Here is a 14,601-nt window from a genome sequence, read left to right as displayed (position 1 = left end):
TAATGAAGGTATCAGTATCACCTCAAGGTTGGGAAGTGAGACCGGTCCCTCTGGGAACAACAATAACTGTGACCCTTGATTTTCTGTGTGGAAGCTGGTATGAATCCATTAGAAATGTACACAGAAATTGCAATTAACTTTGTGCTCTGGATTATCTTTGGAGGCAGGCTTAAAAGCATGTTTCCTACTAAAATGACACAGATTTACATTTCCAAATCTCCTTGAACAGAGTTGCAGACAATCAGCCTTCATTACCACGGAGGAAAAATGGTATCACCACTCAGACCATTAAAAATAGAACAAAAGGGTGCTTTTGTTGGATGACTGCTGCACAAACCTCTTCTCAGTTCTTTCCATCTTTGGGAATTGAACTGAATGTAGTACAGTCTAGAAGGGGGTTTTAATTGATTTGCTGTTACTACAGTTTCTTGAAGAAATAGCACTTGTCACCAGTGTAAACAAGAATAAATGCGATTCAGTTGCTATCCTAACATTAACCTCAGCACTTCATTCTGAAAGACAGGACAGATCATAACTGATCATTTTGTTTTCTTATAACAGATGTTAAATCTTGGATAAATCACTCATATACCTTCTTACATTAATATCTCAAAAGCATGTCAAAATCAAAAAAAAAATAATTTCATGTTTTGCAGGGCTTTCATGAAGGGCTTTGACATAGATATCTAGATATTTATTAATTTTCGAGAGCTACCGTTTTTATAAGGTATTTAATTGAATCAAGTCATCTCCTCCAAGGCCATAATTACCTTTGAGAGAGGAAAACGTTCAGAGATCCATCAGTATTCAAGGCACGGGAGGAATAGTAAATCTTGTGATAGTGGGTATTATTTCCACCTCCACATTAGGCCATACAGACTGAATCCACATGGGAAGCTCCCTTTCAAACGAATCTCAGGCCTCTGTCTTAACACACAGACCATGATAGCTGCACAATTGAGTTCTGAACAATCTGCAGACTGTTTTGGGAACCAGCATTACCTTTTTAGCACAGCAGCTAAAATATCTATTCAGGGCATTGGAGCTTGACAAGCTCTTTCCTGTTTTCAATCTTTACTCCTCCAGTTATCTCTGACTATTTAATTCTTTCATAGCTTATGGAAATCATAAATCATTAAGCAGTAATTTTTATTTTATTTTTAATATATACTCGTACAAGGTAAGCAGTCAAAATCCTTCTCATAACCAGTGAAGCTCATGCTGGGTAGTGGATTATATTCTCATGTTTTCCCTATTAAAAACTGCATCTTAAATCACACCACAATATGGTCTTTTGCAGGACTAAGTACTTAGGAGTATTGTGACTTGTGTCCTACAGCCCTCATCTAAAAATTGTGTAATTTTCGTCTTTTAATCTTTTGCGGTCTATAATCCTTCCCCTTTACTAAGGCTCTTTTTTAATGTATTGCATATGACAAGTCATCCAACATACAATAAATTCTTTTACTATGGATTAATAGCTGAAATGTAGTATTAGTGCATACCAGGAGGCATCCAACATACATTAGTGGCATTCCCTGCCACAGCCCCATACCAAATTCAAGGCTAGGAGAAGTGCTCTTTAATATTTCATCCTCAAGCTGGAGGTGTGTTCTCTGGCTGCCCAATTTCCTCTACTTGATTTTATGTCAGGAAGTGAAATTACATTCCCACCAGCTGTTCCCCAGTCAGCGCCTGTGTGTCTCTCCTTTCCTTCTTCTGAAGGATTTATCTTTTATACACCACTCACACAGGACTGGGGAACAATCACAAAGCTTGGATTTGAAACTGAACAACCATTCCTGCAAATCTGGGAATGTATTTTGGCACAGGGTGACCAATGCCCAAGACCCAGACTTTTTCCTCTGTTTACAGAGGAGGAATGTACAGTGAAAAATTAGGGAAAATCTCCCTGACTACTGTATAAAACTGATAAAGACGCATTCATTGACAAATACTGTACCTTGCAGAAATGTTCTTTCTCATCATCCCTGAGCTAACGTTGTAGCACACAGATTTTGCTATTTGGATGATAGGACATGCTAGGACAAGGGTGTTTTTTTTCCTTGTTGGGTTTTGGACAATTTTCTTTGTATTCTTTGTTAGACTTGTCAACATTGATTCAGTGATATTCACTTCATATTGGACAACAGGAATTATTCTTCCATCCCTCTAACCAGAGACAAAGAAAAAATACTTGATCTATTAATCAATGTCCTACAAGAAAGCTTTCTTACACCTTGGTTACATTATTCAAATGACTGTTCATAATAAGGTAAGTAGTGTGTGATTATAAATTGAAGTTTTCATGTAAATATCAATAAGAAGCAGCAGCCTACACAAGAAGGGTATAATGACGTTCCAAGCAACTTAGTAGAGGATATATGCCTTTTTCTTATGTTATCTATAATTTTATCAACAAAAAGTTTATGATCTCGCAAAGAGATCCGGTATTCTGTTTAACTGCATCCTTGCTGCTAGGCTGTTACCTTTTTATAGTAGGGAGGCTTTTAAAAAAGTCAAGACAACTATTTCCTGCCGTACAGTATCAGACTCTTGCTTTAAATGCAAATTATGTCATACAAATATCCACCTCATGATTTTAGTGTTTTTTTTAATCAAATTAACTGAGACTGGAAAAGTCCCACTAGCTGTGATTCAGTCACAGGGCTTGCAGCCCACTAGCTTGCCACAGTCACATTCGCCCCTCCAAACCTGAAGCAGCTCTCCCAGCTTGTCGAGGGGGCGGCTTTGGTGGGTGTGCAAGTAGCCAAGCCCCCTGCAGAGTGACAGGAGCGCTTGGGAGAGCCCTCCGAGGTCTCCTCTCCCCACCACTCCTATGGTGCGTCCTCCATGAGCCATCCGGCAAAGCCATCACCACATTTTCCCCCCTCCCCACTTCCTACGCCTTACAGAGGAGGGAGGAAGGATTTGGCAAGCCTTAGCTGGACCCTGGGGCTCATTTGAAGTGCTGAGGTTGCTGCCAAGATCAGGTTCTGGTCATGGGATTTGCTGTGTGAGGTGACACTCAGGACTCTGTGTCATCATCCAGAAAAGGTGCTGAGAGGTGTAAAGGCTGCAAAGATGTGGCCTCTGCACCACCCCACAGCAAAAGGGCCACACCGTGCCTTCCCTGTGTAGCCAAGGGTAGCAATCTCAGTTGGTGATGACTTTAAATTAAATTGAAATCTCCACATTTAACTGCACTGTGATGTCTGTGTGCCCCACTGTGTCCACATCAATACGGTTCCAAGATAAATACAGTGAAAAGATTCAAAAGCTGGGCTTCAGGCCAGTAAACACCACTGCAGTTTAACTGTGTTGCAGATGAGGCAACTTGAATTGCTTATAACTTCCAAACAGTGTGGGATGTTGCAATTACACAGCTAACCTCTGCAAGGAGTTTTCATCTACAATCTCAGCCTGTTAGATATACTTAATAGTTCTTGAGCTATTTAATGAAACATGCTTCAAAACTATTTGTATACTTTGTTGACATATCATACTTTGACATAACACCACGTATTCTACAGAAAAAAAACCCACAATATCCTTCAGTAATAATCATCAAAATCCCTTTACTACAAAAACTTATTCATTAGCCTAAAAAATGTGACAGAACAGTCGTGTCATCACTTGAAAGCTACCAAATGCAGCAAGAGTTAATTCTACCAAACAAACCCGAAGTGGTGACTTACAGAACTCTGACAGATTTTTACGCAGGTTTTGCATTGCAATGAACCCTCCCTGATAACAAGCAAAGAAATCCTTTTGAAACAGCATGCTGCAAGTCAGCGGCTGCCAGGAACTGTCACACCTCTACCACTAGTACTTAACAGGCAACAAATTGAATATTTCATGTGGTCAGCTAGCACCAATATGCCTGCCAATATTTCTTTTGTTGCATGGTCTGATCGCAGGAGGACAAACAGTGAAGATTCGTGCTTTAAGCTAGTTGGGTGCTTCATCTCTCAGCAAATTCAGTCAGGTCTGGTGCTCCAGAATCTGCTGGAGAAGGATTTGAAGGACCAAAGCTATGACCTTCCCCTCTCTGTGGGCTCCGTAGGGAGTTTGGTTTCTTTAAGATGGTCACATATGTTGGGAATCGTTAGTGAGACCCTTCCTTCCCCTCAAGACAAACTGAGATCACAGACATATTTCTGACTGGAAAAACAAATAAATGATCCAAACTGAGGTTAGTATTTCTTGTAAGCAATATAAGCATATTAGATACTCCTATCATCACTGTGACGTTAGTGAGGTAGCGGAGCATATCAGAGTATTATACATGCATTCACATGTAAGCCTATGTAAGAGTGCACTTTAAAAAGACTTTCACATGCTAGCTTTTCAATAAACAAAGTAATTAGTTTAACATGACAGAATTTACATTGTTTTCTTTAAGCTTAGTCTCTATCACATGAATAAATGTTCAGGCAGCTGTTTTGTCTGCCTGATACTTTCCCAACCTCCTTCAATATTCCTGTTGTCACTGGTTCTAAGATTTCTTTGTTGTTCGTTTTTCTCTTTTAATCCAGGACGCAGTCAGTTCTCAGCTGATAACGCAACTCTCTGAAGAGAGCAATCCTTCTTCATAAGTCTGGCTGAGGCCAAAAATAGCTCTGTCAGCTTCTGACAGGCTGAACTTAGCCAAGTGAAATGTTTTAACATTTTATCATCTTAATGAACAGGCTTATTTATAATGTGGACAACTTTACTGTCATTGTATGCAGACTTCTGAAGAGATTATGGAATGCATTTTGTTTGGGGAATAGAGAATATATTAATATTATTTTTTTGACCAACAGGCACTTGTTTTAGACACTGTAAACAATTTTAAGACAAAATAGCCTTTTTGACATAAAGGAGTGACTTAATGGCAACATCTGTAATTGTGAAAAAAAATGAAGAAAGGAACCTTACAATGATAAATAACAAATCTCTGAATGAGAAATTTGCAATATGCACAAGTACCATTAAAAAAAAAAACTACAACAATTTAAAATATTACTATTAATGCAATACTGGAAATAATTATGTAGACTAAGTATCTACAGATACTTTTAGGATGTGGGGGGAGGGGATAAAATTACAAAATAAAAAATCTATCAGAAAAAAAAAGAGCGTGGGTTAACAATTGCTTACCCTCTTTTCTGCTACCTCATCCTCTCCTGTAGACTCTTTGCCATCATGTGCATCTCTCAGGGTTGGCATATGTTTTTTGTGTGCTGGCTCTCTGTTTAAAGTTGTATATCCTATGTGTTCATAAATTGGATTTATTGTCATCTTGGCAATGTATTCTGCTGCCTTGGTTTCAATATAAAGAGTAATCAATCCATCTGTCACCAGGTCATGGATGGACTCAAAACGTTTCTCCCCAACAAAGTGCTTTCCATCGTAGTAGAGTCTGAAGTTTCTGGTTTGACTTCCAAATCTGCCTCAATGAAATGGGAAAGTATTTTTTTTAAAGAACAGTAAGCAAGAATAAGAAAGAGTAATCAAGCCTTTGCAAACAATTAAAAAAAACAAACACAAAAACTTTATCACTTAAAGCTGTGACTATGCCCTGTGTTCAGTCCAGACGCGACTGAAAAACCTCAACTACTACTTAGCACAGATAGGAAGGGGAGATTAACAGCTACAGACAGATAGCCAAATCAGTGACTGTCCCAGAAGGAGCTGTTTGTTCCTGCATTCTTTTGGCCTCTCCATTATCCTGTGGAAAAACTGAAAATTACTTCACACTCTTTATGGCTTTTTTTAGTACTTTACTACTGCATCGCTGTAGTCAATTTGCCTGGCTCTGATATGAAGAGTTCTCATAACAGGGCCCTCTATTACAGCTGATCAATACGGAGTTTTGATGCAGTCTCAGACCTCTGCACCCCTGCTTTCTTGCAGGAAGAGGCCATTCAGCGCTCAGCTCAGCTTCGGTGCCAACAATTACACTGAAGCAGAACTGCTGCCAGCAGTGGAGCAGCACAGGACAAAATGGCACAAGGGCAAGCATTCTTTATTCCTGGCTGAAGGCCAAGGACTAACTCTTCAAGCTTTGTACAAAAGTCCTTCTGTGTTATGGTTGTTAAGTCTTGAGCTTCAAGCAAAGCTTTGTAACGTACAGGACATGTAACGCATAAGCTATCTGATGCTAGCAACTCTGCAGCCTGGGTGGAACAGAATTTTGACAGTCTTTAGGCAACCATAAGCAAGAACACCAATGCTACCTGACCATTAGCACCTTTTCAAAACCTACTTTGAACCTGTAACGTTTTGCTGCCTGAAAGCAATCTCAACTTGTGAGAACACACCAGTGCTTGCGCTCGGCAATAACCAACACGTTTCCTGCAGAGAAGATGGAGGCAAAGAGCTGCCTTCACAGCTCGCTTCTGGGTCACTCCCTGGTCAGACAGCAGCAAGGGTGGCTGCTCAAGGCATCGGGCCACTTTGTGAGGTCAGATCAGCCAAATGCATATTAAAAACTGAATTTGAAAGGATGAATTATTTTTATTTCACAATCAAAAGCTTCATAGGAGATGTTAAGGAATAAAATAAGCACTGGTGCTTTGCTGAAGTGATTTCTTTTCAATGGGGCACTGCCCAGTAGCAGAAAGCATATTATTAGACCTTGCCTCAGGTGAAATACATGCATTCTTCCTGCAAATATGGGCAAAATCATTTGTCTTGGGATGTATATTTTTTTGGGATGTATATGTTTTTCAAAATGCCAAACCAAACCATCCCCCCTACCAATAACCTGACAGCGACTGTAATTTTGGGAGGTGCTATTTTTAAAGAAAACTTAAATGTGAAGCAACACACTCCTGGGGGGGCTCTCAGGAATCCACATGTGGCTCACTAACAAAAGAGGACACCATGTGTAGAAACTGCAGGGGCATTTTTTTGGAAATGAATTGGTACTTGTATTCGCATTTTTACACCATACAAATTAGAAGTTCACTGAATCAAACCGAAAAGCAAGAAATTACAAAACAACAGGAAAAAGAAGCATTTTTACCTGATGCTAATTTGATCACAAGTTGCAATCCAGAGTGAACACAAGTCACTGAGAAAGTAGAAAGGTAGCGTGCTAACCTGCAGCCTAAGTGGTAGGAACGCCTACCTACCCCTCCTGCTGTAAGTTAGGACAAGTGAGGGACTAGGCTATACTAGATATACTAGAGTGGTATGGCAACATAATAGATACAGCAACATAAATACTTTACTGTACAAAGTGGCAAAAACTAGTCAACTTAGTATGTGGCAAACGAGTTTTCACCATGAGCCATATTTCTTGCGTGTCCTCCACTGTCAGTAAAGTCAATACGAGCTAAGAGTGCTCAGTACCTCACGGTGCCAAAGTGAGCAACCTTCACTGCATCCTGCTAAAGTCAGCGGGAACAATGCACACGGAGAACATACAATGTTAAAATTTCACAAGAAAAACAGAGTGAGTCTGAAGGTGAAAAATAATATATCTAAATGATAATATGCAATAGAGTGATTTTTATTAGGAGATGCATCAGGTGAATTGCTGTTCTAATCAGTAACATATGCTCTGACTACTTACAGCAGTTTTATAGAAGCAGAAGGTCACTTATTATTCTTAGCTTTCTCTGAGAGAAAGTATTATACTAATCTTATCAAGGGAAGATAAGGCACAGAACAGCTCCTCAGGGCCTATCACTACACACGTTGTCTTGATTTCAATAACATCCTTCCAGAGTCTAAAACAAAGTTCTCAACAACAAGACGGCCAAATGCAGAGAACCACTGAAAGTTTTAAAGGATTTATTCTCTTCCCATCAGGGTCAGTAGGTGGTCCTGCCCCAGCAGGTTTTACGTTGTACATCTATTCAGACTGCTGCCCATAAAGCAGGACAGATATTACAAGGAATAGGATTCCCAAAAGAACATCATCTTTATCCCACACTCCCAACCCCACATTTCAACAAATATCTCATAGAAAACATCCCACAGTTTTAATTCTTTAACAGCACTCCATGCCTAAACTCATCTTGTAAACCTCAGACTGAACCTTCTTCCTACTCGGATCTGGGGAACTGAACATCAATTTCTTTCTGTACACATAGCCTTCTGAAGGCCACATTCCATGTTCTCAGTTTAAAATACATTAAGATAATTTAACAATTAGTGCTTAAAGAAAAGTATTTAAACAAACACGTTACTCTAGATCAGTGCCATAATCACTTGGAAAAGGTGCTGCAAGGGGTGAAAATTGAATGGTTTGCCTTTATCTGTTTTTCCATTTGTTCCAGATCGAACCGTTTTCTCTCTATTCATTCCTTATTGGATATGTTCCGGGGAAATGTATTGTTTTTCAAATTGAGTGGTATTAGCAACAAGCAAGAAAAAAACCTCACACAAATCAATGCACCAACAATCTCTAACAAAGATTGTACCATCAATACCATGTCTAATAATCCTCCATTTTATTTCTTTCAAACTCATTTAAATTTCTGGCCACACAATGGTAATATTTTGATCAAATTACAATATAAATGCAAACATACACATCCATTTGCAAATAATCGATTCAAATTTAATCTTCAGTCCCTTCAGTCTTATTTAATATTATGGTTTAATTTTTTCCATTAGCAAGAGGACTTCCTTATGTTTACCTTCTATAACGTTACTGCAGCCTAGCTAATTATACATCACCGTGGAAACTAAGTAGAGCCAAGATTTGATATTTCAACTTCCTGATAGTCTCTTCCTAAAGGCAAGCATTAGTACCAGCTGTTTTTTGTTTAAGAAATAGAAAACAGGGCACAGATAATGTATGTTCTCTTTTGGTTTAAAAAGGGGAACATTAGATGTTTTTCCAAGAAAGAGAGATAGACCTCTGACACATCGAACGGTCTCATTGTGTCTATTGTCCATTTGTTTGCAAGCAGCAGGGCTACAGATAAAAGACTTTTCTTATTCCAAGTTGTCTGAAAAGCAATCACTCTGTCTAGTCCCCTTGGTTGCCAGTGGGGCAGAGTGGATAACAACGTGGGAAAACGGATTAAATGGTAGAGCAAATGCGGGTAGTAATAAAGGACTGAGGAGCTGAATTAGGTATCATAGCATGAGAAAGACGGGCTTCAGACTCTGCCACCTACTCTGTATGCAGCATTCATTGATCAAACAAAAGGAAGAAGTGAAGGACTGAGAGCCCATCCGCACTTTCTTACCATTTAAGAAGATGGATTTTACAGTCCAAATAAAGACTCATACAGTAGCTATTCACCTCTTCCTTCCTTCACAGGCTATTTTATGATCAGGAAAGTATCTAGCCACAACCTAAAGACAAAGGCATTATTTAAAATGCAAAGCTGCTGTGAGACCACAAAGTTAACACCCCACAGGGCTACTCATATCCTCATAAGTTGTGAGCATCTTCATACTTTGAGCTGGGAAATCTTAAGTTCTGTACATGTGCCTGAAGGTCACTTAGACTTCATCTTCCCTTGGAGAAAAAGTGTCTTAACACACTTTGAGGCCAGAAGGTAGAAATCTCGCTTAAAATTAGGTGTCATAATTTCAGCTATAACTTCTGAAAACTCTCACCAAATACTTAAGACTAGAGTCTTGACACTCCATAAAAAGCTACAGAAATGTAAGCAATGTTGCAACCAGGAATGTCTCCTGATCATGCTGTGTCCATGCAAAAGAAAACAAACGATCCCACAGATCCTCTTTTGGCCATTTTCCGTGTCAAAGAAGTACAAGTATTGCACGCTGCCAAAACCTACACATTTAACCCAGAAGGTCTCTGACTCCTGAGAGAAGCTTACTTTTGGTTTTATTTATTAATGATTTCTTATTAATTGGCAATATATTCCGAGGATGGCCAGAGGACGGTGGGACTTGCCATCTTCCCAGGGTACCTGCCTGAGGAACGGCACTTGCTCCGAAACCTGAAAGTCAGCAGTAGCTTGCAAGAACACGAGACGTGTAAATGAAACCAAATACATTAATTCTTAAAAGTAAAGGTGCATTTTATAAAAAGTGGACACAAAAAATCCCCATTGTCTGATAAAACTGGGATAAGTGGCAGAGTACTGTGGCCAGAGAGAATTTTCCTGTGCCATTTGGAAGTGCAGTATTTACTGACTGACTTAAGTATGGCTTGATGAATATTAATTAGGTGTAAAGTTACCCCTAAAACCTCATCAGACCCATGGGCTGGGTGAACGTATGATAATTAAGTTTAACGTGGAAAAAAAAATGTGGCATCCTTCAGAAAAAATAAATAAATCTCAGATTTGGAACTGAAACGTGGCAACCCCATGCCAACGTAGACACAACCTCCAACTCACTTGATCAGGTAAAAAAAATAAATCTGAGCTGGTGCTGCATCATTGACAATAACCTCCCAGCAGCCTCTCTCAACTGAGACTGAAGGCTGTTTCACTGCATCATTCCCCAGACTTCCTTGTCCAAAAGGGAAACAATATTGTGCAAGGAGGATGCTGCAAATAGCAGGCAGGGAGGACCAGAGCAATGGCACCTTTACGTAGATGATGAGCAGTGTCAGGGACAACACAAGTGAGAGACAACTGCTGTACGGCATCAGCTGCTGAGAACAATGAAGTCTGGAAAGATTATCAGCCCTTGGTACTGTAGTGGTGTGCTTTGTAAATAAATCTAAGAAAATTAAGAGAGAAAAAAAATTGTCTCAATGTCTTACTTTAACAGCTGATTTTAACCATCTCAAATTGTGAACAAAAGTCAGCTGATCAATAAATACGCAGTAAGACCACTTAACACTTTGGATCACACAATGTTTTTGATGAGTGATAGATCATTTGAAAATAACATCCGGTTTTGAAATGAAGCTCCTGTACGATACATTCTTAGTACTGTGCTTGCATGCCCTATTCCATTTAAACTCGTTAAGAAGTCCCTGGGATTGCTGTGATGATTGGATCAGAATCAATACCAATATTTTGGGTAATGTTTACTGCCTTCTCTACCTGATAAAACCTTGGAGCTTCCTGGGAAAAGAATCATTGTGGTTAACGATTAAGACACGTTTAAGCCTCTCTATATATACATACATGGGAAAGCAATAAGAGCCTAATATTTTCTCTTTAAAAGAAAGTATTACTTTAGAAACCTGTTGACATGCGTGAAATAAACACCTTCTGGAAACGTTACTAGTGGGAATGTTAGTAACTTTCACAGCTTCACATTAAGCAGATAGTTTTGTTCCTTTAACAAAAATTTTGAAAAAATGTTCTCTATGAGTTACTTCTACAGCATGACTCCATGCTACTGAGATCTTTTGTATTCCTTTAAAGCAGAACTGGGTTTTAATTTTTCTAAGCTAAGCTATCAACTCTCACCAGTGTCTGCTCAGTAAATTCTAACTGTGCATGCAAATTTTACACATCCCAAGTATAACATTCTTACTGTAGGTTATACCCAATGTTTCTTTTCTGGTAAATTTAGAAGTAGAACAACGTCGGGTCTGGAATGGAAATTTCACTATAATCATTACAACTGAGAGAGAACTGCCACAACACAATGCTCAAACACGATCATTTTGGTTTCATTTACAACACTTTTTTGAGGCTTAAGTTACTTATGAGCCCCTTAATTCTTTTTGCTTGTACAGATGCTCTCATACTAAAAGTAACTTGCTTTTAATTGATCTTGACAACACAGTATTAATATTTTTATTCAATATATCAAGAAAACTTGAGTGCAAGACATCAAGTGAAAACCCAAAGAAATCTTATCATTAAATAGCTTTTCAAGTGCAATTAACTTACCAATACTTATGCCATTCTGTTACCCTCCATTATCTGCTAGGATGAAAAAAAGACTACACTTTTCTGGAGAGGGGAGTGGAGAAACATTGCTTTGTTATTGTTCCTACATTGTTTTTGTCTCTAAATATAAACTTTATAGGATATTATTCAAGAACTCAAAGTTTATATTTAAAAAAAGGGGAGGGGGGGATTATTTTTAAGTTTCCTTTAGATTAAAAATAACTACAGGAAGATTTCTTTTCCAGAGAAATTTTGTCAAACCTGATTTGTCTTAAACCACTGTTGATCCCAACCTTCAAAGCAGGCTTACTCAACTTACTTAAAGCTATTACACTATTTGCTACTTACTTAAAAGCTGTTTTCTCAGTGTGTTCTACCTCTGATCTTCTGGTAATCACTCACCTTTTTTTTTTTTTTTTTTTTTAACAACAGTGACATTCACCAACTGCTTTCTAAACTGATTTTTCCTCAAAGCTACATTCCTTAACGATGAACAGGCATAAATATACAAAATGAAAAATTCACCAACATTTCTAAAAGGCAAAAAAGTGAAGCTTTCTTATTGTCACGTGTAACAATGCAACCTATAAAACAATGTTTGTGTGTATGATAATACAAAAGATTCACCAACCTAACAAACTATTAACTGTACGGTCACTGAAACAACTAAAAAAGCCATAGGTGACTCACTGGCAGCAACATATACAATTACTCCTAGGCTCAAAATCTCCCATGAAGATCTTTTGACACCTATGGCAACATCTGATGGCTCACAAGGCAAAAATCCTTTGTGGAGAAGACTTGTGAAGACTGGATTGTACAGAAAATAAAAGGTGTTTAAGTCCTAAAATAGAATTTTTTCATCTACAGATTTCAGTGCCTGCTGCCTCCATTTTCCCACAAAGAAATGGAGTGGTTAAATGAATTGACCACAGTGACAGGTGGGTCACCAACATCACAGTGCAGCCTCCCTGGTTCCCACACGTGCAGTAAAGTGCTGTTAGACGTGCCCAACCCGTGGTGCACACGTACAACCACTGGTACAACCACTGGCACATCCAGGCAGCAAAGAGACTTTGGTCAGAGCCAGGAACCAGTTCTCTGATTTGTTAGGGCACGACAGTGCACAGAGGGAGGCAGCATATGGGGCACTGACTGCGTATTATGATGTGTAACATGACATCTGCATGCAGTACGCTGCATATACTACAAAGAATTTAGGACATTACGTGCTTGACAGTTGTTCAAAGGAGTATAAATTGTCCTGCATAGTAGCTGTTAAAAAATAAAATGCTTTATACTGGGAAATCTTTTCAAATAAAGTTTCATTTGAATATACCAGACTAAAATCTGTAAACTTTTTATGGGAATGTTTTCAATGTTGTGTTATTTTCAAAACAGCGTTGTGTTGCTAATGAATAAAAATTAACTGTTCTACATGGGCAACTCCCCTTAATGTCTCTTGACCATGACTACATAAATAAATGATAGAAGAATAGTTTATTAATATATTGCAGCATTTCCCCATCTATAAGGATTTAGTTCTCTTAGGGTGATGCCTGATCTGCCATTAAAATGCTTTGTGAATTAACAGTGGGAGAGAACAGATGATAAAAACTCATTGTAAAATAATATTCCCACTAAAATTATGTATCATACCATGGATTTTTCATTTTAATAGGCCTCAGTGAAACAGAATAACTTTAAAGATTCCATCCAGCTGCTGCCCTACCTTTCTGAAAATGTACATAATACATACAAAAAAATACATGTGCACACACACCTAGTTTGTGTGTTTAGGTATTGCCCGAAATAACAGAAATTTCTGGGCCACTAATAGATCAGACTAACAACTTTTCTATTTTTATATTCTGGTTTTCTAGAATATAATTTCATCCTTGGCACAAGTGCAGTCGTAAGTGGGGCAAACCTCAATTTATTACTGAAACTGTTAGACTCCATTTACTCAAGTTATAAATGAAAAAAAAAAAGCTTGATGCTCTTCCTAGCACCTATGAAAACAGGACGAACTACACTAAACTCAGAAAAGTTACATCAAAGTAGAAAAGAGGGAAAAGGAAGAGGAAAAGTGGGACAGATAATGTTTATTGCTGTCAGTTCTTTCGGTGTTTGAATAATTCATAAATGTTGTGATGAAAACAATTATGAGATTAAACAACAATATGAGGCTATTGTGTGTTATTTTGAAAACCTATTTCTAAAGCATCCATAGTATCTACAGCTGGAGGACTTTTTATGTTTACTGATGAGGCACAGGAAAAAAGTTGTTTCTCAAAGCACAAAGGTTTATAAATATGTATATCAAAAGCATACAAAAGAAGAAGCCAACCAAAGGACTAACTTGAAGATAGGCTTCTATCACTTTCTAAGAGCAGTAGAGCAGAAAGGCACTCCAGTAGAACCTGTGGATGACAGAAAAGAAATGCATCCTTTTGAAAGGGAAGGAATGGGGGAAAGGAGGATCGAACAGTGTATGCTATGGACACAGATACACAATTTGATTTTCAATTGACCGCATTATAATTTGAAATTTTTGCTTCAAGTCTGATAGCACCTAGAAGCTTCAGCCTGGGCAGACCCTAAGAACAGCACAGTACAATACAGGTTCTTGCTCAGGAGCTCTGACTGAGGGTGGTCTGGGAGATGGGGCTCAATTTCCAGTTCTTTGTCTAGGCTATTTTTAAGAGATCCTAGGCTGATGTACTGAACAAACATGTGAGACAACACAGGAAAGAAAATACTCTTCCTAATGGAGAAGGAAGCAAAGCATGGAGAACAAAAAAGCTTTGAGCTAGGT

General features: G+C 38.5%; 1 protein-coding gene across 2 annotated transcripts in view; it reads right to left on the bottom strand.

The window, feature by feature from the left end:
- Positions 1 to 14,601, bottom strand: part of CHN1 (chimerin 1) — a 96,115-nt gene that overhangs the window by 43,538 nt on the left and 37,976 nt on the right. For both annotated transcript variants that reach the window (XM_048061498.2, XM_066999784.1), the window contains exon 6: positions 5,146 to 5,434. In XM_048061498.2, the coding sequence (XP_047917455.1) occupies positions 5,146 to 5,434 (289 nt within the window). The remainder of the gene's footprint in view (positions 1 to 5,145; positions 5,435 to 14,601) is intronic.

The sequence above is a fragment of the Anser cygnoides genome, chromosome 6, assembly GCF_040182565.1.
Source record: "Anser cygnoides isolate HZ-2024a breed goose chromosome 6, Taihu_goose_T2T_genome, whole genome shotgun sequence".
Taxonomy (NCBI): Eukaryota; Metazoa; Chordata; class Aves; order Anseriformes; family Anatidae; genus Anser; species Anser cygnoides.
This window is presented reverse-complemented; position numbering and strand designations above follow the sequence as displayed.